At 45.9% G+C, this 25,817-nt stretch overlaps 1 protein-coding gene across 2 annotated transcripts in view; it reads left to right on the forward strand.

Moving 5' to 3' along the window:
• The window catches only part of LOC112942448 (E3 ubiquitin-protein ligase RNF220-like), a 74,606-nt gene that overhangs the window by 35,935 nt on the left and 12,854 nt on the right, over positions 1 to 25,817 (forward strand). For both annotated transcript variants that reach the window (XM_026033392.1, XM_026033400.1), the window contains 4 exons: positions 10,877 to 10,973; positions 12,034 to 12,120; positions 13,766 to 13,821; positions 15,902 to 15,980. In XM_026033392.1, the coding sequence (XP_025889177.1) occupies positions 10,877 to 10,973; positions 12,034 to 12,120; positions 13,766 to 13,821; positions 15,902 to 15,980 (319 nt within the window). The remainder of the gene's footprint in view (positions 1 to 10,876; positions 10,974 to 12,033; positions 12,121 to 13,765; positions 13,822 to 15,901; positions 15,981 to 25,817) is intronic.

Here is a 25,817-nt window from a genome sequence, read left to right on the forward strand (position 1 = left end):
TTGGTGTAGGCTGTCGTTCAGAAATTATTTGGTACTTTTAGCTGTCCTTCTGATTTCATAGATTGTCCTTTTCTATTGCTTAACTCGATTGTCCCAAACTGGGCAGTGAAGATATCGACAATTATAGTGAATTTGGAGCTATTTAATTTCAGAGCAGATTTTGCTAAAAGTAGGAATTTCCCCTCCTTTGTAAGAGTTTTGTTTTCTTTTATTCCATTTTTGTTTGGGATGCAAGCAGAAGGCCACCAGCATGAAACCTGCCCWGTCTTGTTTTAATCATGCTCTTGCTTCTAAGTGGAAAACCACGCAGAAGTCTAAATTGTTTCCCTGTCTCAGAACTGTGTGACAAGACTAGAATTTCTCTCGAATTACCTGAGCATTCAATAACCATCTCTCCCCATGTCTCAAGGCAGTGAGGTACGGTTCTAGTGAAAGGCTTCTTCCCTCTCTGATGCTCTTTGTTGCAGGGGAATTTTTCATGCAATCTTTGTCTAATGAGCCTCACGCCAGTCTCTGTTTAGGAAGCCTACAAGGCTTTGCAAGGGAAAGCATCAAGTGTCTCCTTTCTGTTTTTTTAACACTCAACATATTTGTAGCGATTCTTGTGTTTCTCCCCAGAATGGATGCACATTACCCTCAGTGTTTACACTGTAAGGTTATCCCTTTAAAGAATTCCTGAGGGAAGTTCAAAARGGTTTTTTTTCTTTTTCTTCCTCCTTTGAAAGGTTCAGTGTCTCTTTTTGTGTGTATGTCTCTTACTTGAAAGAAGGGAAAGGGAGGGGGGGAGTGGAAAAAAAAAGTGCTTTATCTGAAAAGAATCGCATCAGCTTCGCGCTGATAGAAGCTGCTGTCATCTCTTAAACRGCTTAGCACAGTCAAAAGGCAAGAAGACTTAAAACAGTGTCTTACACAGGGATCGATGGGTGGAACACGTAACTGGGAACTGCAAAAAAAAAAAAAAAAGGCAGGGGGAGAGATAACGGTGATGATTGCATTGAAGGAAGCTTGAGGGAGGCTTGTTCTTTGGAACACAGCTTCAAAGGCGTCTGGGCCGCCGCCTAAGCAAACTCTGCTCTGAAGTCGCTGCCTCGGCGGGTCTAGGCAGGGAGAAGGTGGGGGGATCCTTGCACCCTTCCCTGTCCTCGCAGATGGGACGAAGCCGATGAGTAAATGTCAGGTTAGCCGCTCCCTTCTGCCGCCTCGCCTGTGAGGAGGGGTTTCTGCTGGCGAGTCCCTTGCTGTTCCTTGTGGGAAAACTGCCTGGCCGGCAGCGGGGAAGGAGGGGAGCGGATGGGGGACACGGGGGGCCGGGATGTCAGTTTATCGATCGCACCTCAGTCAGGAGAAGCCGCGGGCGCAGCGCTCGGAGCACGAGCGGCCGCGTGCTTAATGTGATTGAAAGGCAGTTAAAATGGCGGTGACCTTTTCAGGGGGAATTAGATTGCCTGCCAAGAGTGGTTAGAGGGAGTGATAACGCCAGCTTGAGGAAGCTGTCCAGTCTGCTTCAAAGGGGGAGACACGGAGCGGCGGGAAGCGAGCCAGCAGCAAGTACCATTTAGGCGGCGAGCCGCACAGCCTGACGGAGCAGGGATTGCTGCCCCTTCAGCTCTGAAAGCACTGCAGGGTTGTTGCTAAGTTCTCCACCTCCATGGCCATCCCCTTCCCCATCTCCCCCACCAAAAAGCCTTCCTCTGGGCACAGGAGCAAGCTCCGCTGCTGCTCCCGTGGGCTGCTTTTCCTTCAACAAGTCAGCTGCCTTGAGACCAGCCTASACGAGGGGAAGGCTTTGAGCGCGTTAACATGCCAAGCAGGGCACTGCCAGGCGCGGAGGCTTTCTAGGAAAGATCGCGATGACAGGGGTCTGGCTGAGATGGATTGTGAGACTCTTGGAGAAGCAACACATGGGGATTACTTAACCTCAAGTTTCTCTCTATTTTCCAGGCTGCTCCCCTCCTAAGATAGCAGAGGGCTCGTATGCATCCGTGCCCTTAGCACAGGAAGGGAACAGCACCAGTTAGCCGTGTACGAAGAGGAGCTTKGTAAAGCCTTATAAGCTGTAACAAACTGAGGCATCCCAAGTTGCYCATTCGCATTGGATCTCATGTCATGTGCAATTAGGGCAGCTGTCTGGAAAGGGGGACTTTATTAAAATGTCTGGAAGTTTCTAGCAGATGGCTGCAGTCTCGCTGCCAGCTTTCTGTCTCTGCAGAAGCAAGATGTGGTTCAGTTTGAGCAGGAAATGTTCTAGACCAGCCTTTTTCCAGCCTAGGTCCACTTSGCCAAGCTATAGAGTCTTCCTCTGTTCTCCTTCTAAATACCCTTCATAGTGGAAGCGTGCTCGCAAGTATGAGATCCTATCCTCTAAAACCCAGTAAGTGCTTTTCAGTTTCCTGCCTCAGCAGCACAGTGACTTTTCATTTGGGATTGGCACCTACTCTGGTGGTTACCTTGGCACGCTTACAGAAGCCAACCGGAAGCTCAAATAGAAGATTTTCAGTTATACCTCTTGGTGTCTTTTATAAACATTAAACTGTATAGCAAAACCTCACGAAAGGCTTGTTTGGTCCATACGTGGGGAAAGCGAAGCACACAAAAGCAACTTTCCAGCGTTGTAAAGTTGGTAGGAAAGCTGGGGTAGAGCCTAAARTTCTTGTTCTAGAAGCCCACGTTGTAGTCGACTGTCCTCTTCCAGATGAGTATAACTGGGGGAGCAGGAAAGCTTCTGAAGACAGTGAGACTTGACGTATTCTTGTGGCAGAAGGTTAAAGTAGCATTTTAGTTTCCACTGGAAAGTGGAGATAAAGTGATCCACTGAAATTTGGCAGAAGCATTTCCACTGAGCTGCAGGTGTGACTTCTAGGAGACTGTACAGGACATGGAAGTTTTCACTGGCATAAAATGTGTAAATTGCAGTAACAATAAATTACAGCATTTTAAATCTAAATTATAGAAGTTTATATATTTAAATATAAAATAAATAATTGGATTAAATTGTATAAGTGTATTTTTCAGATGTTTATTTTATGGCTTGTCCCTTCTTTAGAGGACCTCCAAGTCCCAAAACAYTCGTTTAATATTTACTTAACACTTCAAGCAACAGTAGTGTTTTCTTTTCGTAACACAGAGAATAATTATTGGGACTCCATCAAATTTAAAGCACTAACTTAAAAAAAATGGAATCCCTCAATAACTCAGTACTTATGGACATTAAAAATCAAGAATGTTAATATATTATTTTGGAGGCATTCTGATTTAACACATTTAAAAATCTAAACGCATAGATTTTTATACTCCAAGTACCAGAAAGATTTAGCTGAAAGGAGCGTAGTGACCTGCATCTTGGTTTATGTAACAGACAGTCACTCTAACCAGGAAAACATTTTGTATAGGAAGAAGGGGGATTCTCTCAATTTGACAGTATTGTGTATAGTTCTTGGGGAGTTAGAAGGGTCTGACRTCCAGCAACAAAGAAAAAAATTAATTAAAAACATAAAATGCAGTTGTAAACCCATGAAAATTTGCAGGGGGAGTAAGGGAGCAGATAGAGCACCCAAAACTGCTCAGTTTTTTTTTTGAAATTGACTGGATTTGAAGTTGACAGCATCCTTTTAAACTTCAGTTTTCCGAGATCTCAGACGTGCAGGATGAGATCTTCCAGTCCCATCTGCTGCACGTGCCGAGTTGCTCTCTCCAATCCATTTTTCTAGTGCTCTTTCCCCTTTGGTTTTGCAAGTCCCGGGCTTCAAGACAGTCATTTGACATTATTTCTTTTTTTTTTTTTTTCTTTTTTTCTCCAAGCATCTGCAGTTTTGCTCGAACTGCAACGCAGCTCTTGGCGACTCAGGTCAACCTTCAGCCTCAAGCACCAGGCGCTTGATTGACGTGATTTTAATAGCATTTTAGAATACAGTTGTTAAGTCAGGGACAGCGAGATCCTTTCTAAAGGAAAAGGCAGCGCGGGGCTCGATGGCTTTAAACAGCTCCTGTCTCCACGTGTCGCCTCCTGCGCTCGGCGCTGGAACGCGTTATCGAGTAGTGCCCAGCACGGGGCTAACTGCGTTTGACACACGCCAACTCCCTGCCTCCACACTGGATAATTGCATTGTCAACTGTTCAGCAAAGTGGCAGGTGACACCGCAGCCGGATTGATTGGCCTCGGATGGAGGCTCCGAAGACTGTCAGCTCCCCGATCGATAGAGTTTACACAAGGCACCGTGACTGCATCTGTAACTAATTTCAGTTTGAAACGCGCTGGATGCGGCTGCCTCCGCTTCCCGGTTTGCGCCCGTGCTCGCTCGCATCCTTTCCCTGGGCTCCAAAGTTGCTTCCCTGCTGCAAGCGCGGCTCTATTTCTTGTTTTGGAGCTGCAAGTGCRGAAATCAATGGTGTGTCTTGTGGGCTCCGAGTCGAGGGCATTGCAGCACATGGCTAACTAGCAGCTCCAGTTTTGCAATCGATAGGCTGATCAATTGATTAAATTAACACTGATTTTTCTTTCTTCTTTCCAGCCTAGCAAAGAATTAGTTTGGGAAGAGCTTATGGGTTTGGCCTGTGAAATTTAGGCTTTGGGTTTCTTTTCCATGGCCGCCTCTTTCCCCCACAGACACAGTCTCTGCGCTCATGATTATTTAGAGCCCAGCGGCTCCGAGGCCGGCGCGGGCAGCGGCCCGCTGTAAGCCCGAGTGTCGCTTTCAGCTCTTCTCCAGCCCCGCTGCTTCATGCTTGGCCGCCTTAGAAAAGTCGTCCTCCGAGCTCTGCTGTGCTGCTTTATTATTGGCAAAGTTGCGACATTCCTGTGATCCCTGTCAGTGGCGCTTATTGATCCGGCGATGTGAATCTGCTTAGCGATTCAAGATTACTTTAATTCTCCCTCTTCCTTTTTTGTTTGTTGCCACCCTCTCCCCAGGGGAACAAAAGCTTTCAGATCCACCCTCCTCCGAGTGTGGAAAAGGAGCCGTAGCCGCAAAGGCCGTGGCTGGGCTGCCACGTTTGTACTGCAGCCTTTGAGGCAGATGTGAGGCTGCTCTCGCCTTCCTGCGCCTCGTGCCTGTGAAGCTCGAGGAGGCAACTGTGTCTGAATGGCCAAACTGGATCAACCCTTTGGGTCCAAGGGCATTTTCCTCTCTCCAGCCATGATCCGCACGTTGTGTGTTGTGAGAGATACCCCAGGAATACTCCTAGCCAGTTGCTTGCTGCCTTGAGGGGTGGGGAAGCCTCTTCCCTGAGCCTTGCTGCTCGCTTTTGTCCTAGTCCACGGAGCTTGCCTGCCCTTTGTTCAGCATGTGGCTGCAAAATGATGGTAATGGTCATAAAATTATACGGCCTTTTCTTTAAAGGCAGCTGTTCCTCCGCTCTGTTAGCGAAGATCCCTGCAAGCATCCAAGATGTTGGTGAGCAGGCGGGTTGCTGGCAGCTTCTTTGTGCCTCTGTGGGAGCTAATAGACGACGTCAGATTGATGCATCTGCTGTTTCAGGTGTTCTGTGTAATGACACAGTTGGGTGTCAGTTTTCCAGGTAAATCACTGTTTCACTTGAAATAGATCCAGCTCCAGAGAAACAAAACCCTTGTCCCTCAAGCAGCTTTTAATAGGGGCTGATTGTAAATTTTTCCTGTAAGAGGCTGTGAAAGTCACTGTAAGAATTCTTCTATATCAGTATATGTGTTAGAGAAGAAGGGGGAACAGTTTGATTCTCCAGGAATATGGCTTCAGAGATGGTCAGAATCTGGAGGAAGACCATCATTTGGGATGGCCTCGTTCTCAGCTTGCCTCTTATTTTCAAGGATCCCTAATGGCTTTGTCTTCTTCCCAAATCTCCTTTTAAAGTAAAGCAGCGCCTGTGCCATCATGTCCTCTTGGTACGTAGTTTGGGATCCTTTAGCAGCTGATGAAATAACCCCAGTTTAGAGCCAGGGGGATTGGACTAGATGACCTCCGGAGGGCCCTTCCAACCTKAAGCATTCTATGATCTCCACGTGAGCTCCTGTCTGTGCAAGAGCTAACAGCGCTGCCAACACCTGAAGCTGCACATGTTGTCGCTTTGACCATCTGCCACCGAGCGTGATGGAGAAAGGGAGGGACTTGAATGTGAGGCCCTTTTATCTGTTCTGTGAATCTGCTTATATATCATGTTAATGACTCCAGATCTTTGCTTGAGCTGCCATTCACTTAAGATATGTGGAGATGACCTGTCATCTGGGGGATTGCACAAGGAAGTGAGATTTGAGAAGCAGTACAGAGGTCAGAGAGGGTGCTTAGRCATAGGGGACAGCTTAGGAGAAAGCAAAGTGCTGTGAGAACTTGCACAAAGGGGAAGAAAAGGATTTCTGATGAGATTTATCTCCAGCCATTATTAATCTCTACATGGAAGAAAATGGGAAGTGTTATCCAGTCTCCTTCAAGCTCAGCTGATTCTTGTAACCTGTCAGTGCAGCCTGGTGGTAGCTGAGAGGCATTTTTTTGCCCTTTTCCTTTTTCAAACCCCTGCATCCATATTTCAGAACTGTTGCTTGTGTAGAGTACCAAAATATCCAGGAACTAACTTGAATTGGTGCCCAGGCAGCCTGCTCCGAGGCCAGCCCCAGCAGAGCTGTGTACACAGCACTGGAGGGTCGCGGGCGCTCTAGGTAAGTGATCTTGATAGGTACATTCTGATTGATGGGGGAGTTTGTCTCCCAAACTGTCACAGGGTTTATAGAGGTGCCACTCAATACCAGTGCTGGAATTGCTTGTCAGAGCACCTGGCTGCAAGAGCAATGGGGATTGGAGACAGAGCTGTAACTTTGTTTTTTCTCTGCTTAATGGCCCCTGCGCCTGACCTGCCTGCTCACTCCTGTTTGCCCAGACCTGAAGGAGGCAGCTGGGATTAAGACTGTCAGAGAATTGTGCTGCTTTAGTGTTGGGAGGGCTAATTTTATTGGGACTGGCAACATGTGACGGTTGCAGTTGCCTCCAACCAAATGCACAATAGGAACGAAATGAAAAATGCTTCAGCAAGCAAAGAGAGAGGTATGGGAGAGTGTGCATTTTCTCAAAGTTTAATCTGAAAGTGGCATTTTCAAATACAGATGTGGAATTATGCTCTTTAGGCCTTAGGTGACTCTCCTTGTAAGATTTGCCGCTGCATCTGTGAATCACAGCTTCAGGATCATGTCTCTGGTGAATTCCCAGGTCGAACTTTCAACTTAACATTCAGTTGTTGGGTCTGACTTTATTAACGCGTTGGGATAAAGTTCTAGACCCGAGTGTTGACCTCTGGAGAGCGGCATTGGTTTTAGTGGTCTGCTCTGGGCAGCACCGCTGCTGACAGTGAATTACTGCGTGGCCTTCAGAGTGCTGAACCTGCCAGAGAAACCTGTCTGCTGCTCCCAGAGCACTCGACTGAATTGCAGATCACTTGGGAGTCGTAGCAGCATCTTCTGGAGACTCCCATTCTCCTCTAACAGTTCTGAAACAGTGGTGCCACTGTGAGACACCTTTTATCCATACAGCACCTTCTATGCTGCATTTTACACTTTGCTTCTGGATGGCAGCATATGCCATAGGCAGGAGGTGGAAGTTCGGAGCCCTCTTTGCACTTGGGCTAAGTTAGTGAGAAGCAGGTGTGATCCTGTCAGGCCTTCCTTGCATTTAGTGGCCCTCTTAATCCATTTATAAGAGCACTTGTCCAGAAATCTGGTTTGAATGAGCCTGAGATGAATGAATAATGTCAAGCAGTTCAGATGTCAAATATTTGAACAGCTGCATGGGTGTTTTCACTGGCTTTGTGCAGGGAAGCAGCACCAGGGCAAGGAGAGTCAGGTTGAAACTGTGGCACCAAACCCCAGCCCATCAGAACTGGCCTTAAACCCCATCCCTGCTCCAGATGAAGCAGTGTTAGAGGTGGCCGTGGCAGACAGGCCTCATTCTACAGACTGGCTCTTGTCTGAGCTTGGTGTCCTATTYTTCCATGTTCTCTTTAAGCCAGCAACTACGGCGATTTATGAATCTTTGATTCACATTGGGGACATATTTGTGCTCTAGGGGTCCACCTGTTTGATTAGGAATTTGCCCTTCTCCTGCAGCATATCTCAGCCTATTCCAACCTTAAAGATTCTGTGATTCTGTGATAAATTCCATATTCCCTCCTCTCTGTTTGGAAAGCTACTGTATCAGGTCATTCTAGTGTRTATCTGACATGATAACATATACTGACTGTCCAAACTGTTCCTCTGTATTAGAGATGATGCTGTTTTTGGAGTGCAGTCATTCCTACTGCTGAGTTAAGTTCTGCAAAAGGGCTGCAGTAGTATTATCGTTATAGATTTAAAGGGGATTTTCTTAAGTACAACGATCTTGAGAGCAAGGACGTGAGGATTCTGAAGYCAAAGTGCCTTGATATTTGTGAATTGTATCGTAGTAAGCAGATTTTCTGTTCTTAAGCTCTGACCATAAACCACTAGTTGGCTTGAGTGTCTTARAAACAAAATTGATGGAAAGGTGCATGTTTTCTGTGTGCTTGGCATCCTTGCAGACAGAGGGACGCAGGGAGTGATCCCATTTACATTCACTCTTTTGACCCCTTGCTCCCTGCAGGCGCTTGTTCCAAGTATTCATTATCTGGCTCACATTCAGATCACCTATGGGACCGGCCAAGGCACAGCTCCAGCTTTGCATGATTTGTGTTTCCCACATCTTCAAAAGAAAAATGAAGACCCGGGTGTCCAAAGTTTATGGCCTTTGAGAAGTGATGGGCTAAAGTAATGCCAGGTTCAGAGGATGGTGTTACTGCAGGTTAAACGCCATGCCTGTAAATTACTGCTCCATTGCCCACTGTGACTTCTCAAGCAGCTTTGAAAGACTACCCAGCTTCTCTGACAGGTCTCTCTTAGTACTCTAAATCTTCTCCCAAACATTGTGATGAACTGAAGGGTTCAAGATTTACTAGATAAGGCATTGCAGCAAGAGAAGGCAGCTCGTGACATATGTTGGCTGGCAGCATGCAGCCAGTACATGAAACACTTTATATGGGGTCTGATAGAGGAAGGTTGCCCTGAAGATACTGCTGAGTTGACCTATGAGTATGACTCCTGTTCTACCTGAAGCGGAAGGTAGATGCTGCATTGTCAGTGCTAGTTTTGTTAGCTCCAGTAGGAATTAAGGCTGGCAGTTACATCGAAGTAAAAGGTAGTTTATGCTTCTAGGGAAAGGTTAGCCTTAAAATCATTGTCATGCTGCGGTTATYGCTCGTTAAGGATCTTCTTTGTATTCAGAGAAGAGAAATATCAGATCCATATAAACAAATTTTATTGGGGACTTAATGAATCAGGGAGCGCCTCYGTTCCTAGAGAGTGGCAGTAAAGAGCTGTTTCCCTCTATTGTCCTTGGAGAAGAGACCTTCAGCCTGCCCTGCTCTCAGCACAGATGCAGACTGCTAGAAATACAGCTCACTTTTGTGCTGGAAAAGCACAAGTCTGCTTTTCACAGCACAAGCCCATGGACATGTTGGTGAGAGGCCAGTAGGCTGAGCAGAATAAGCCTAAAGCCAGGGAATATCCTCTGTTTTTGGATATACCTCTTATCCGGTGTCCTTGCATTATGTTAGCCTGTATCCTGCATTTAGGACTGGGTTCACAGTGCAGAAATCTACCACCTCTGAGGCATTTGTGCAAAGCTGAGCCTATCTCTACCTTACTCTGTGTGGTTGCAGGTAGGGTCTGCTCATGGGTCTGCCTGGCACACACTTAGGTCACCAGCTGTCTGGATGGACTGGGTCTTTTATGTTCCAACAGATGATCTCTGGTGAGAGGCAGGTAATCCGCATCCCCTGGGCAATGGGGTGCTGAGCAAAGAGGCCTAGTGGAGGCCCCCAGAGTGAGCAAGTTGATATGCACACAGAGGGTATCCCCAGGCAGCTTAATGTGCTGCAAAACTGAATGCAAGTGGGGACCTTGCATCATCCTGAGACCCTGGAGATCTAGATTCGTTTCTAACCTCACCAAGAAAGTGTGTCCCATGCCAAGTCACATAAAGAATAAACGTATGTTTACTTAGTTTCTTTTCTCTTAATAAACATTAGGCAGTATGTGACAAGTGGAGGTTCATCTTGCTAGCTATTTGTACRCAGACTGGGGTAAAGTAGACCTGGTTATAATTAGCAATGAAACAGTTAACAAAATGCTTGAGAACCAAAATAAATGCATGTATTGCTAGAAAGTGTTGACTGTCACATCAGTTAGTCCTGAGTGGAACTGTGTGCTCCTGCTTCCTGCTGGAGTTAGAACTGGGTTTGTATCTGGCTTACAAGTGATAAGACACTCTAACAGGACTCTTGCAGACTTGCACTGCAGTTTGCTCCAATGAGAAATGTTTGTGGCACTTAACTGTGGATACTGATGATTTCTGAGAACCAACATTCTTAAGCATTTTAAAAGGATCATCATTAATTGTATTCAGTTTGCACTTGCACTCTGCTTATAGGACTAATTCAGCATATTCCTGTGACCTTTTCTTAGTGCCAGTAGTTGGGGGGGTTTGTGTTACTCATTTCTATGAAAAATCATAATTGTCTTCTCTGTTTTACTTTACTGTTTTCTGTCTCTGAGATGCTTCTGCTTTCCTATAATTTGTATGGACAGGAAGAGGACAAGAAGGTTTCRTTTTCAGTGTTATGGGGCATTTGAGAACACAAAATCTAGGAAGGTGGAGCATTTCTGTGAGCATTTGCTGTCCGGTCTTTAGAAACCGATCCTTTTGCCATCTTTGGAGCAATATCTTTCATTAGTCTGTTACGAGTAAAGGGCAGCCTGCAGACCTGTGCTGCMCGTTGTCCTCAGAAGATCTCCTTCCCGTAGAGACTCCGATTTAATAACTTCTCTACATGTTTTAATCTCTTCCAGGTTCTGGGTTTATCATGTGCAGCGGCAAGGAGAATCCAGACAGTGACGCTGACCTGGATGTGGATGGGGACGACACACTGGAATATGGGAAACCACAGTATCGTTTTTGAAAGGCTCTTGCTGAGAGGGAACTTAGAGGAGCATCTCGTGCTTCAGCTAGCCCTGGTACAGCACGGGGTAATGTTGGCTGCTCTGTACCCAGCCCTGCTGCAAAYGGCAGCACCTTCCACCGTCACCCTGTTATAGGAACTAGGAGGGGTTCTCGGCTGCTCCCTTTGAGATCCTCCTGCTCACACAATGCATCTTCAGACTCAGGTGGCGAAAGGTGTGGGAGTTGCTGCATGAGATGAAGTTACAGTGTTTCTCTACTGAGTAATTCATAAGCTATCCTCATTACCAGTGATGTCTCCATCCCTTATTTCCTTCACATAGTTTTWTTTTTTTTATTATTTTCTGCTTCACTGGTAAGAATTTAGTCTCTATTCTGCAAGCCATGCTGTTTTCTGACTCTTTTATTTTCAGAGCTTTTTTTGCAGAGTTTCAAGCACTGTTCATCCGTCACTGTTACTGTGAGCCTGCATTTTTGTTCCTTTCATTGGTCAGAGCATGGGCAGAACCATCATAAAAGGCACTTTACTGGAATTCCTCATCCAAGTGCCAGACCATTTGGACAGAGCTCTAGGAGAGCTGTGACAAACTTTCTCTGCCCCATAGCAGCTGTGCAGCCAACAAGGAAGGAATCCTATAATGGTATTAGGCAGACATAGATTCCTTAGCTGTGATGTGGAAGAATGTATAGCTCTTGAATGGAATTTTATTGAAATTTGTACCCTGTTTTCAGGGCGAAGACCCAATCATTCTCTGGTAAAAGGTGTGTGTAGCTCAGAAATAGCGGGCTTGTGTGAGTACCCCTTGCAGAGGCTGCAGAATTCTCTCTGCTTCTAAGAGCTATGCCTGTCTATATCCTTTAATCTAGAACAAAATTTTGTTCAGTATTTAGAGATGTGTCCCTCTGCATACCAGCCTCTCTTCTTTTGTGGTGTTCCCTGTTGGAATGAATTTGCTCTGTATGCCAGCTCGGGTCCCAYGCACATGAGAAGCAGAGTGCCTGCCCACCGTCTGCTGCAAGGCTGTGTGTTCCTTAACCCTTGTCTCAGGTACACTGAGGCAGACGTTATCCCTTGCACTGGGGAAGAGCCAGGTGAAGCCAAAGAGAGGGAGGCGCTCCGCGGTGCTGTTTTAAAGTAAGTGCTCTGCCTTTCTGATTTGCTTTCATTATACTTGGAGGATCTGAATTTGTGAAAAATGTCTGCTCATTTTTAACTACAAGAGTGACAACAAGGAAGACTTACCAAGAAGCAGTGTGTAACAGGACTGAATTTCTGCTTGTGCAGCCTCTTTGTAAAAGTGTCCCTGCACGTTCTCCATCACCGTGACCACTCTGGTGGCCAGCCAGCACTCTTCTCCCAGAGCAGTGCTGGACAGAAGCTGTATTCTGGCCAAGGAGAAACTGTCCCCAGATGAAGTGTGGCCTCTTAATAAAAGCACATATAACGTGATGCCATCTGAATCTTGTTCAGTCTTTTAAGAGTCTGGCTCCTTGGTGTGACTTGACCACATCCCATTACGTTCTGAGGGACAAATGAATCCCTGTGTACTCAGCTCCAGGGCACAGGCAGAGCTGGAGCTGGGCAAGATGTGTGTGCTGCCCACATACCTAAATGCAGAATGCAGGCAGTCATGCTCAGGGCAGTTGGCGAGGCATTTCAGGCAAATAAAGGGAGTCTTTACAGAGAGGTAGGATTGCGTTCCGAACCCTCTGCCCTGCATAAAACAGGATTCAAATTACCTCCCTGTCTCTTGGATTGAGTGATCCTGTGAGGTCAAGGTTGAAGTGATTGATAGAGCAGTGAAATAAAGTTTTCTTACTACTTAGCCTGTCACAAACACTAGCTCAAAGTTAAGTGCCACTCCACAGAAATATGAGATTTGCCGCACTGGATCCGAACCACAGATCCATTAGATACTTTGCTAATATTGCTAGTCCACAGGCAGGGTCTCAAAAATGCTGAAGCTGCTTCACATTCAGGAAAACAGGACTATAGCAGGAGGATGTCCAGTCATCCCTTGTTAGTGGCAATGGACACTAGTGAGATGACTGAGGACTGGAGGCTGGGAGACCTGGTSCTTTTATATAACTCACACTAAAATGTTTTGCTGTCTGGACAAAATCCTTGCATGTAGCTTGAACTCATTTGCCCGTCTCTAAAACAGGAGTTGTGTTGTTGTTTGTAAAGTATTTGAAATTCTGTCAAGCTTCTATTAAAAAAACAGTAGGTTTAGCTGACAGCCTGAAGCAYGAGCCTGGATTATCATGTGAGTGTAACTCTTAGATCTCAGAGCTAAAGTGTTTCATATTCACAAGTACCCAGTTTGTTCAGAAGTTTATTTTCCCAGCTCCATWACAGACTTGTAAGTGAATGGACAGGACCTTAAGTTCTCTGCACTTCAGTGCTGTTCTTCAATGGGAAGCAGTAAAAGAAAACAAGACATTCTGTGAAACAAGACATTCTGTTCACCAGTAAGGTTTTCATTTTTGAAATCGGGCTTTCAAATGAGCCGTAAGTCACAGACAGGCACCATTTGAATCCCAAGCCTTCATGCAGCATGACATCCCTCAGAATTTAGCAGGGGTCACAGCTAGAATAGTAGGTTGCAAGTACATTGGTGGACACAGCACAGAAACACCTTCTGCAGTCAACCAGTTGCTCACATTTGGTACCTTGACTGAGGGACAGAGGTATTGAGAAAGATGTGGTGTGTAGACTTCGTTCAAGCAGCAAAGTTTTCCATATCAAACTTTTAGCATTCTGCTCTTTTCTCTTTTAGTGGTGGCACACCTAGTACTCGAATAACGCCGGAGTTTTCGAAATGGGCCAGTGACGGTGAGTGTTACACGTGTGAATTATTCATCCTGTGCCACAGGATGGCAGGGAGACATTCCGTATCTTCTGACTGCCCATACAGTGGTTGAAAATGGTAGTTGCAAATGTGCTTGCGCAGCACCCGCAAATGTATATTTACAGACTTGTACATCCCAATATCCTTTTACAGAACCTTTACAGTGCAGCCAACCGAATGCAGTAGAATCTGGGAGACATCCCAGAAATCCRACAGAATTCTGCACACCTTGATGCAAATACCTAATCCTCTCTTATTAGATAGACACAGTGAGATAGGATTTAAGATGCATACAAAGCTAGTGTCAAGATGAACCCTCTGGTCACCTGGCTTGCAGTCCAGTATTTGGCCCAAGAACTTACATATGTTTTGTGAATAGCATTACCTGTGTAATAATCTTCATTCAAAAAGTGCTGATGACTACTTGGCCCAGCCTGTTTGTGCTCCAGCTGGGAATTAGGGTARCAGTGCAGCTCATCTCTGGAGAGGAGCTCTCTGAGCTGTAGCCAGACACACTGAAAATGCCTCTGAGCAGTACCWGGTGCAACAATAAGAGGTAGGGATTGCATTGACCTGCTGCCTTGTCACTGTAAGACAAACTGCTGTTCCACAGAGCTCAGTGGAACTAYTCAGCTGCTGGGAGTTGGAAATACGTAGGCACCAGTTGTTTTTTTTTCCAGGCATTTTCTTAAAATCATCCCTTCTTTAACAGGAAGTTGTAGAGGCTTGCCACAATCTGATATATAGGTCTTGTCCTTACTACCATCTGTATGTTGAGAAGCCTATAGCTCTAAAGCCTGCACGTTTAGGACAGAACTCTGGGATCAATCCCACTAGAGATCCATAGTGGAGATGACAGAGCTAGTGAGTAGGTGTGAATTTACACCTTCACTTACCTTATTTGAAAGCGCATAGAAATCACTGGTATTTTTTAAACTGATGTAAGTGCTGCTTTGTTTTATTTAATGCCAGTAGCACTGGAAGTGTAAGCAGCAACGCTGTGGAAATATGAGAATAATAAAAAMTGGCACTTGCCAGCTGTAGATGCCAAATCTATTTCCAGAGCTGGGCAGTGCACTTCCAGCTCCCCTAGGAAGGGAAGTGAAGCTCAGCGACCTGAAGAGCCTTGTCCCAATGATTCTGCTCCCTGTTCTGTTACTGTAATGCTTTCGGCATTTGATTTCCAGCCTTGGAAGTACCTATGAAACATAACTGCTTGCCAGTGAGAAGCGGGGGAGGGACACGGGGTAGGAGCAGTTTTGCCAGGGGCATGATCATTAAATGAAGAGCATAAGATGTCTATCACAGCCGTTTTTTTCTATGGGGCAGGCGATCACGTTTATTGCCTGTGATGTAGAATCCCTCGCTCGTAGGTGTGTTCTGCCTCAGTAGCTACAGTCACAGAGGTGATGAAGCAGCAGCCCTCATGGCACCTCCTGTAAGCCTGCCTTCGCTTTGTGTCTGTTACCTAAAGCGGCAGCGCTGAACCTATAGCCCAGGGGCTGACCTGCAGGCCAGTTCATCTGGCTCATTTCTTCCTGTCACCTTTCCTGCAGGCTCGCATCCCCTCCAGCACTGGGGAGAGTTATGGGAATGCTGATGGAGACAAAAGCTCTGAGCAGACTGTTCCTATCGGTACTGCATGCATGTTTCTCCCTGCCTGTGTCTGAGGGATCTCAGAAAAAGAGGACAGCCAAGAGCAGGCTGTTGGCTGATGGATTTGCTCCAGGTTCACCTTTCCAGAAATACATCCTGTCATGGCAGCTGCATCAAACCTTTCTGAGTTAAATCCTAGCTTAACTGGCAAATCTACGATCTTCAGTCAGTCTGAAGTAAGGAGATGTTGGGGATTGCATCTTCAGCCCTGAGTCATAGAAGTGTCCTGTCCAGAGAGAAGGGTTTCTGCCAAGCAGGGACACATTCTGTCAGTCTCTTCTCATTCTTTCTGACATAAAGGACCCTGACTCACCAGAGTTCTCTGCTTACAGACCTGTAACTTGCTCAGACTATATAATCTAAATGCTCAATGTTCTTTTACTGATTTTATTGTTCTCCCCTCAACAGAAATGCCCTCAACGAGTAATGGTGAGAGCAGTAAACAGGAGACCATGCAGAAGACCTGTAAGAACAGTGACATTGAAAAGTGAGTGTGAATTGGATAGCTTTTCTTATTTTAGGGATCTTAGTGGCCTATCTGGAGCTCCAAGAAGCAGTGCTGTTCTGAGGTTATCCTGAGGAGAAAAAAAAATGACTTGTAGAGCTGTGCTTGCAATTCTTCATTCTTCCTGCAGAACATAAGCTGTAAATGTATCCATGAGATTGTCTTTTTACTGGAGAAGTGACTTCATCAGTGTGCCTTGGCTCTGGAGAGCAGTTTCCCACATTACCTCTATTCTGTTTTTCCCTTGTATGTTCCATGAAGGCTGCATGTTCCAGCCTTCATTTCTGCAACCAGGGGGGATTCTGGCAGTCCCGTAACTTGCCAGGGGGCTCACTGAGGGAATTTGTCTTTCTTTTGAGTCCAAATGACCTCTTTGTATGGTTACTAACAGAAATGTCTCCTACAGTACTGACTGTGTTGTAGCTGCAGCTGTTCAGTGAATGATTTAGGAATTTGAGTCCTGATGTTTGATGATAGGATAGCACAAATGCTCCTGGTTATATCTTTACCTTTCCCTTTTTGCTAGCTGGATATCCTGCAAGCCAGTGTAGGATAGAAACAACTGTTGTTTTCTGTACTATATAACAGCCTTCTCCCATAAGCTGCTAGGCCCTTCTGCCAATCCAAACTGAAAACTACAGACTCTTAGGCTTACTGTAGACCACATTTTTTTTTGAGAGAGAGAGAGAGAGATGATTATTGCCTGAAATAAATGTTGCCTATGCAATAAGCAAGAAGCAAAACAGTTCAAATGAGATACAAGCAAAGAAACAGCATGGGATTTAAGTAGAGATAGTGTTTATATTTTGGGGGTGAGCCCACTGTCAACTGGGAATGGGGAAAATCTGGTGTAGAAATTAATGACTAACTTTGTGTAAACCAGTTGTAATATAGTTTGTTCTCATCCTGACTCCGGGTATTGCATCCCTTGAGCGTTTTGGGGTATCCAACAGCCTGGGAAGCCTCGCAAAGCTATGTTTATTTTCAGATGGTAACAGAGGAAACTCCCTGCCACGTGGGAACCATTAGTGCTGCCTCGTGGTCCTGGCACTTTCTTTCTGCCGAGCCTTCCTTGACATATCCCAGACACAGGTTTCCTGCTGTTTGCTGCTTCTCAGTGGGCAGAGCCTGGCCAAAGACGAGTGAGTTTGGGAGCTGGCAGCTCAGCGCAGAAGGGTTGTCCTTAGGGTGAGCCAGCACGTTGTCTTGGTGGCAGAGGGACTCAAGGGCACACGTTTTATCCCTTCTGCCCTGATCTGCCAGCCTCTCTCAGGCACTGCCTGGCTTCCCTTCGAGCCTCCTGCCTGTCAGCCCAGCAGCCTTCCACCCTCCCAGATCCACTCCTATTGAAAATCTTTAAACTACGGGAGCTGAAAGGATTTGACATTTTCCAGAACACTTGAGCTCAAGTGGTAAAATTGACGTAGCTTTAATAATCTGATCAAAGAGGCTTTAGCTAGCACCTTTTGAAGGATCCCAGAATGCTTTCCAAACAAGGCTCRTGCTAACTCCACTGCGAAGCGGAGGGAACGCGGGCGCAGGTGCCGGCATGCGCGCTCCTTGCTCCGCAATAACCTCATCCTGCTAAAGCTTCAGTTCTGCAAAAGGTGCCAGAGGTCAGCAAAACCCAATAGAAATTACAGGGAAAGCCTTAGCGTCTTGCTGAGTCTTTCCAGGAGTGTTGATTTTGAAAGTAGCAGGGAGAGCTTTTTATTTAAGGGTCTTGATTTCCCTGACRTTCAGAAGGCGAGATGGTGTTTCAGGTGGAGGATTCCAAGCTGCCTTGTCTCCCCCCCATCTTTCCTTTGAGATAMGTGTGTGATAAATAGTTTCTGTCCTGCCACTGAAGGAGTCTGAATGCTCTGTGTGCTTGTCTGTGTAGACAGGTTCTGTTAAATTAATTGATAACAGGGATCAGAGCTAGGATCTTACAGAAAAGGGGTGGGGGGAGAAGGGTTTCATACTGTCTGGCTGCTTCCCTCTCCACTGCTGAGCCATGATATATGGTGACCCAGCCCAACAGGCTAAATTGATTCATCTCCAGTTCCTGTTTCTTAATCTGGAGCTAAATTGGTTTCATTTTTCTTGTTTGGGGTGATGCTTGCAGGAAGTTTTTGGCAGCATCACTTTATTGTTTGTAGCTTTAATTTTTGCTTTTAAATCTGAACGTTATTGATTGGCATGTTAAACCCTGTGTTGCATCTGATTAGCATTTTTAAAAGTGCTCAGAAGCACATGGCTTACCACCTGTGTCAGCCGTGCTCTCCATTTAGAACAAGGGGTAATAGAGTTAGCAGYGATTCCGTGTATCGATCCTGCTTCCAGAAGAATGACATTCCTTCCCCCCTCCTCTCTTCCAAAAATAAGTCTAGGCAAGGAGATGGGTGTGTTTAACAATTTTTATTTATTATTATTATTATTTTAATATAGTATGTCAAAGGGTTCTTGTTTTGGCATGCAGCCCAAGTTCTTTGCTTGCAAGTTAACGGAGTCCGGGCTCGGCTTTTCCTGGAAGAGGCTCCTCTGTGCGGAATGACTGGACAGGATTTGGGGGATGTCTGTGCCAGTTCCCTTGCTCTTCGTGCCACAGCAGGTCCGTGATATCGCAGGTCATCTGTGTTATGAGTGATGTCCAGGTAGCAGCCGCAGGCAATGAGGGATTGGGTTTGGTCCCGGCTCTCTTTCCCGGGAGAGAGAGGGTGTCTCCTGGGTGGTGGTGGCCGAGCTCTTCTGCAGACGGGCAGAGCTCCGGCTTCCCGGATGGGCTCTGGAGCAGCCTTGCAGCATCCTCGGGGAGTYGGGCCACTCTCTATACACTCACACCTGCTCCCAGCTCCTGCAGGAGCCGCGGAGCGAGCGCCGCTCCGCACGGAGAGCAGCCGGAGCCACCCGCGCGCCTTCCCGCGGACACCTCCCTGCCTCCCACACACCGGTGCCATTTGGAAGCCCAGGCTCGCCGGGGTTAAAAGCCAGCATCTTAATTCAGAGTGCCAATGTTCAATTTTGCTTCCTGCCACCAAACGAGATTGCAGGCCAGCGAGAGAGTCTGGGTTAGTGGCCCACTGGGTCACCTCCCATTTGTTTTCCTCAATTTTGTGTTGTCATAAATTCATTCCAGCCCGTTGTGGTTGATCAGTTTATCTCCGCCGGGGCAGGGAGCGCTGCTAGCATGATATATGACACGAAACATTGTAGCCAGCCTCTCCATGAATCACTCCAGCTGCTCCGTGTCAGCCTGAAAGCAAACAGGGCCCGGCCGCCGAGTGGTGACTGCGATGAGCTCAGTATGGGAAGAGACATGACGTATGAATGTTTATTTAATAATTCTCTAATATTTCCAGCGGAGTGTGGCTGTGCCTTCCGAGCTGGGCTGGAGGGAGGGGAGGTTGAGGAGGGAAACTCTAATCTGTTGGGGTGGGTCATAAATCAGGCAGACAACATCATTAATCAGGGATGGAGCAGGACTGGAAGGAGGTGGGACTGGAGCTGCCATCCTTGGTGGGAAGGGGGCTGTGGTTTTTTTTTTTTTTTTCCCCCCTTAAAACAGATCTTGTTTCTGATTCCGCCTGGCCCCAGTGGCGCTGCCCGCGTAGCTGCAGACACGGGCACAAGGCTGGTTAAGTGAGTGCGTTACCACTGCGGTTACCCTTGCGGTATTAGCCTGCCGAGCATTAAATCCCCGTATAATCATCTTTATATAATACTTCATGCTCATTGTGTTTCATCAGATGAGATGCTTGTTGAGTTAAAAGGATGATTTTTGAGACAAAAAGCGATTGCATTTGTTTTATTTTCCTTGTGCCTTCTTTCACCACCTTACCCCCAACCTCACCTGTTTCCAAAACAAAGCACCTGTTCCATAGGGGTTAAGCAAAGGAGCATCACTTAAAATTTAGACAAAGCTTCTGGTGCTCCCCTTGTGCAGAGCCTGGCGTGCAGGAGCAGTAGAGGAGGTGGCAGCGTCTCACACCCAGGTCCCTGCGCCCAGGCAGACACGTCAAGATTGGAGCAGAATGGGTGTGAAGCGAGAGGATTAGCGCGAGCCTAGGAGCGAGGGGGAGAGCTTAAGTCGGGATGTCGGAGGGAAACGGAGAGAAGCTGCTGTGAATTCACACCAGAGGATAAGCACTCCTTGGCCTTTCTCCATGTTGTACCATTAATAGCCTTTGGGGGTAGACAAGATGGTAGAGCAAAGATAAAACTGATAAAAACAACCCGAGGCATAAATGAACTCTTTGCACTCTGCAAAGCCAGAGTGTGGTGCTTCTGGGGAGCATCTACAGGTGCAGTGTGCAGCCCCGGCTCTGCCCGTGGAAACCAGAGACAGGACCCAGGAGGCTGAATTGGGGAGTGGGATTGTTGGGGCCAAGCTGAGAAAATGCCATGTCCCTGGGCTGGCTCCTGCTTGTGTCTAGGGGCTTCTCTCTAGATTTTTTTGAAGTTTTAGTTCTTTCTTTCAGTAGCTCAGTAGTATGCAATATGGGCATATAATATAATGTATACTAATGTATACTACTACTATACTATACTATAATATATAATATAATGTATATGATGTTTTTATGTTGGAAGGTTGCGTGAAAAAATGTTGGAAGCTTAAGAAATGAGACATGCACATTAGTTCATTATGTAGGTTGGGTGTTCAGATTACATTAGTGGAGAGCAAAGTGCTGGGCTGCGTTTTCTAATCCTGCTCACTCTTAACTGCTTGGTAGAAAGTGCACGTCCCGGTAGTAGTAGTCTCAAAGATATTTATCACTGTGCCAAGCAGTGTCATGGTTTATCACAGGCTAATAAAGCCCAGTGGGGCAGCCTGACCAGAGGGGCTCACGTCTGGGGTACTTTGGCCTCACACAGCTGCATGCAGAGTTGTGGTCTAAATCGGAGGGGTTATCTCCTTATTCAGCATCCTCCTGTAGCAGGGGCCCTGCATCCCACTGTACCTGTGATACCTCCGAGCTGAAGTATCTGCAAGGAGCAGGGAGCAGCTGCTGGCTTGGAGGCACTAGCTTCCCTGTCCCACCACTCACCAAAACCTGAAAAGCAGTTTCCTTCCTGTGGTAGAAGTGCAGTTTAAGCAGCCTTGCCCTTCATGTCTTTCCCCCCACCTTTTTTCCCTTTTTTTTTTCCTTTTTTTTTCCCTTCTCTTTTTTTTTCCTTTTTTTTTTTTTTTTTCCTTTAAGTTTCAGAAATGCTGTTAACTTTAATTTGTGGAGTTGCTTCCTGGGAGTGAAAAATCGATGGGGGGCTATCGCAGTGTGAAATTCGACTGTCACTATTGAGCTATAGAGTTAGCAAGATGTCTTAGAAGGTAAAAAATAAATCGTGGCCCAGCAAGTGCTCAGCTGTGCTATTTCAAAGGGGATATGAGGCTGATGGTCCGTTAGAGGGTACTTCAGTTAGATGGATGATGATTCCTTGTGAAATATTGGAGTTATTCCATAGGTAAGAGAAACTTTAGCTTATAAAACACAAACAGCTGCCTTCTAGCAGACGGATTTTGCCCTCAGATGTCCGAGCAGCTTGTCAGAGAGAGGACTTGTCCCTAAAATTAGCCCTTTCTGTTTAACAGTGTCTCCAATGGAGCGTTCTCGGCCTTACTGTGTTCTTTCCGAAAATACTTTGAGGATGCGACTGAATTATTTCTTTACATACCTTACCTACTTTGTAAAAACTAAGGGACAGGAACTGCTTTTTTTGTGTGGGGGTATTTTTCTTTTTTTTTTCAGTAAGTGTTTGTATAGTGCCCAGATGCTCTCAGGAGAAAAACAACCATTATTTTTAACGCAGCCTGTGTACCAATTTGGACGGGGATGCTCCTTTGAAGAGCAGAAGCTCCTGCGCCGGGTCGTGTCGTGGCCCTGCTGTTGCCAGTTAGCTCGTGCATCTGCCTCGGGCTGCTCGGGCAGAGCTGCTGCTCTCCTTGGCATTTACTGGCTATTACAGCAGCATTCAGCAAGTGTTTGTGCAGTGCCAGCTGCTGTGCGACAACAGGAGGATCCTAATTATGGCCCTGGGTAGTTTATGCATTTCTTAGACTGTAGTTAATAAATACAAATATGAAGTAATTACTAAAAAAAAAAAAAAAAAAAAAAGAAGGGTTGTGTTACTTCTTAACTAAACTGTGTCTGGGATAGCTGTAGAAGCTGTAATAGCTGTAATTATTTCTTGCACTTGCATGCATGGTCACAGTACCGCTGAGGGGAGCTTATAGCTGCACGAAGACGTTCTGAGCTGCATTTAACTGGGACTTGGGTAAAGATTCCTCCAAAATTTCGTGACAGAAAAATTTGCTTTCATGCTCTTCCTCCTCCACAACACAGAACCCAAAAGTGCCTTTGCAGAGCAGTATAATAGCAAGTAATGTAATAAACATTGTCTAATACGTTAAATACTTTTTGTCCCTCGCCCGAGCACCAATGCTTGTCCTAGCCTTACTCACTCCCCACCACTCTGTGCGCTGCATCTGCTACTTCTATTTCTCCATTCACTTCTCCACTTTTCTTCTTCTTTGACTCTATTTGTGTCCCCCAAAACTGCTCTTTTTTTGCTCAAAAATTCCATAAGCATTCTTGCTTTTGGCTCAGATAGCCAGCTCATGACCTCGCCTTCCTTTTCATTGCTGGTTTCCTTTTCCAGCTCTGGGACCACAGTCGGTTATACAATATTAATGCGCTGCAGATGCTTTAAATGGTCTCATGTTTCTTTTTGAAGGCACGATTACCTTAAATGATGCTAATTCTGAATCTTTCGCTTCCCATTAAAGGAAACAGTAACAGTGTAAAAGTTCTAGGCCGGACTGCAGGAGCTGTAGGAAATTGTCTTGAGGATGTTATCGTGCTGCCCTGGTGTACCTCCAATCAGTGGTCATGAATGGGAGTTCTGGAAAGCGTATCACCTATACGGTAAAGCCCTTAAAGGGCTGCAAAGGAATCTAAGAGCTGCTGTAGTAGCATAGATATTTCCTGTTTATTTCAGCCGTTTGGATTCAGGCCATGGGAGTAGAAGGCATGTCGTTGTGCACAGAGGCTGGGCACAAACTTAGGCAACTTTGAGGTCCTTTCAGTCCTAGGAGTTTGCAGTAATTCTTTTTTATAGTTTTATGCCCTGGTTGTCCAGCCAAAGCCTCCAAAAACCCCAAGCTACCTCCAGGCTGCAATAACTTCATAGGTTACAGCTACCGCAAGTCTTCCAATGGGTAAAAATACTTGCCTCACCATAGCGGAGCTTGGTCGTAATCCAAACATGTTTACTGGTGAATCAAAGCAAGTCTGAGGAGGCTGGAACCTCTAACCTGTGCACCTTGCTGAGGAGAGGGGCTAGGTTTTTCCATTGCCACCTGCTGCCTTTTGTGGCCCTGACCTTTATTAAGATAGAAAACGTGATGCAGGTTCACACATCTGTTAGGAATGCACTTCTGGTCACCGGGATGCAGGATGCATTTGAAAGGTGAACTGATATATTGACACATTAGACGTACAGTTATTTATATTAAGGAGCTTTGTGTAGGAGAATTATTATTTTTTTACTCAACAAATGCAGCTTCCACAAAGCCTTGCTGCAGCAGAACAGCCTCTAAAGCATGGTTTCCTTTATCACCAAAGCTGCTTCAGTAAAGCAATAGGATTGCATTTATTTTCTCTTTGGAGCAGAGGACAAAGTCTCTAAATCGAAATCAGAATGACCATGCATTCTTTCTCCCAGCTTTCATGTAGAACCATAATTGCTCAAATGGCACATTTAAATTTTGGCGCAAGGTCAGCCTTTCACTAGCCTCCTTTTTAAATCAGTCCCAATGGCCGGTGGATGCTGCGTAGCCCTACAAATGCATCCAAACACGCTGACTCTGAGGCTCCTTCCATTCCGAATGATCAGCAGTGCCATCTGTCTCTGTTTTGATTGGGGCTGGGCACATGTGTCCCCATGAAACACGGGCCAAAAAAGAGACTGAGAGAGACAGGGTCTGAATTTACTTCCTCCTCTGTGCAGACGTTGTTGGGTTCTGTGTTGTAGAGGCGGAGGAGATAGGAAAGCGTAATGAATTCTTCTGCCATTCAATTCTTTAGGGAATCTTTACCCAAGTCCCAACTAAATGCGACTTACAACGCCTTCGTGCAGCCTGAGAGGTATTGCGACGGTGCATGCAACTGTAAGCAAAGTAATTCTTCTGCGGGGAGAAAAGAGACGACGTTTTTGGTTTGCATCAAGATGAAATTAGTCAGAAGCAAACTGTGAATTTGGCAGGCAGGCGCCAGCGTTAACAAGTTGTGCAAGCAAGTATAAAATAGAGGCGCTCGTGCCGCGGAGAGCCTCGGCCTCGCCTGTGTGTGCCCTTGCATGCACCCCGCTCCAAATTCACAACTTGGAACACGGAAATTAGAATGTGGAACATTGCATTATTCATAACTTGGCAACTAGAAGCCAGGGCACTTGGCCAAAATAAACTATTCTCTATAATTACAGGTGAAGCAACATTCTTTAATATCTTACAATACAAAAACATACATTAATCAAGAAAGAGTGGTTTTTTTTCTTCCTAGAGGACAATAAATTAGTATCCTTGCCAATTTCCTCAATGCCTGTGACAGTGTTTTACAGGATTATAAGTCAGCCTTTTTAAAGGAGGTTAGTCTAAAAACAAATAGACCCAATAAATGAGATTTTTAGCTAAATAAAGGGGAAGCCAGCTCCTAAGCTGTTGAAAACCTGCCAAAAGATTTGCTTTTAGCACGAGCATTCTCATAGACTAAAGGTGCAGGCTTCAGCTGGTGTAATTCAGCGTGGCTCCACTCACTGCAGCTTTGCAGGGTATCTTTCTGCTGCTGAGGATCTGGCCTTTTCTGCCTTAGCCAGCTCATCTAGTGAAATAAAACATCAATGCTTCACGCCAAGGCAGTAGCCTGCACCTTCTGCACTGGTTCACAGTCACTCTGCCACCAGTGCCTGCCACAGGCTTCTTTCAGAGTCTTAAAATACTGAAAATATTTGAGCTATTCCTCTTTCTTTAAAAGCCACCTGTGACTTCCCTTTTAAAAAATCTTACTTGTCAGAGTGGGTGTTTTGCTTGTTAGTAGCCAACTCTTTTTTTTCCAGCTTTGTGTTGCACACTGGTAAGTGCAGAAGGCCTTTGTATCCCTGTGTCTCTCCCAGGAACCTCAGTAATCTTCCCTCGCCTCTGCCAAAGGGAACTCCCTGTAATATCAGCAGTAGCACGTGCTGCCGTGAACACTTGCTGAGTTGATGGCGGGTAGGAGATTGAAATTCTTTCCCCAGATCAAAAACAAAAACAATTCTCATTGCAGAAAACTTGCAGTTTTAGCCTGTGTGAAACTCAGTGAGGAAGATGTGTTGAGGAAAACACGTAAGTGAGGTCAGGCTGCCTCATCATGCTGTGCTGAATGATCCTACATATAGCATGTTAATAGAATATAGTCTCTGCTCTGAAGAAGTTGCCTTTTCTTCAAACATAAGCTGGCTATGAGAGAAGATTATAAATAAATGATTATGTATTGCCATTGTGGGTAGGCTTTTTTGCATCATTTTATTGAATTTTCGAGATTTGTGCTCCAGAAAATGAGTTCTAGATGGTAGAATGTCTTGTCTGCAGTGTAGCAGTGGTTTTGATAATTGTCATTTCTGGCTGTCATTGGATATAGCCGAGAGCAATTTCTTTGCTCCTGGAACCCTATTTTAGCCTGAGTCTGCCATCAAAGCATCGACCAGTCTGTTTCTAATATTTATGATATGTAAGCTGCTGGCGACCTGACCCCTGCCCTCAGTGCAGGCAAGTGCCTTGTATGTTGTGGAGGGCTCACGGTC

The sequence above is a fragment of the Nothoprocta perdicaria genome, unplaced genomic scaffold (assembly GCF_003342845.1).
Source record: "Nothoprocta perdicaria isolate Ctin4 unplaced genomic scaffold, notPer1 scaffold_0, whole genome shotgun sequence".
Classification (NCBI taxonomy): Eukaryota; Metazoa; Chordata; class Aves; order Tinamiformes; family Tinamidae; genus Nothoprocta; species Nothoprocta perdicaria.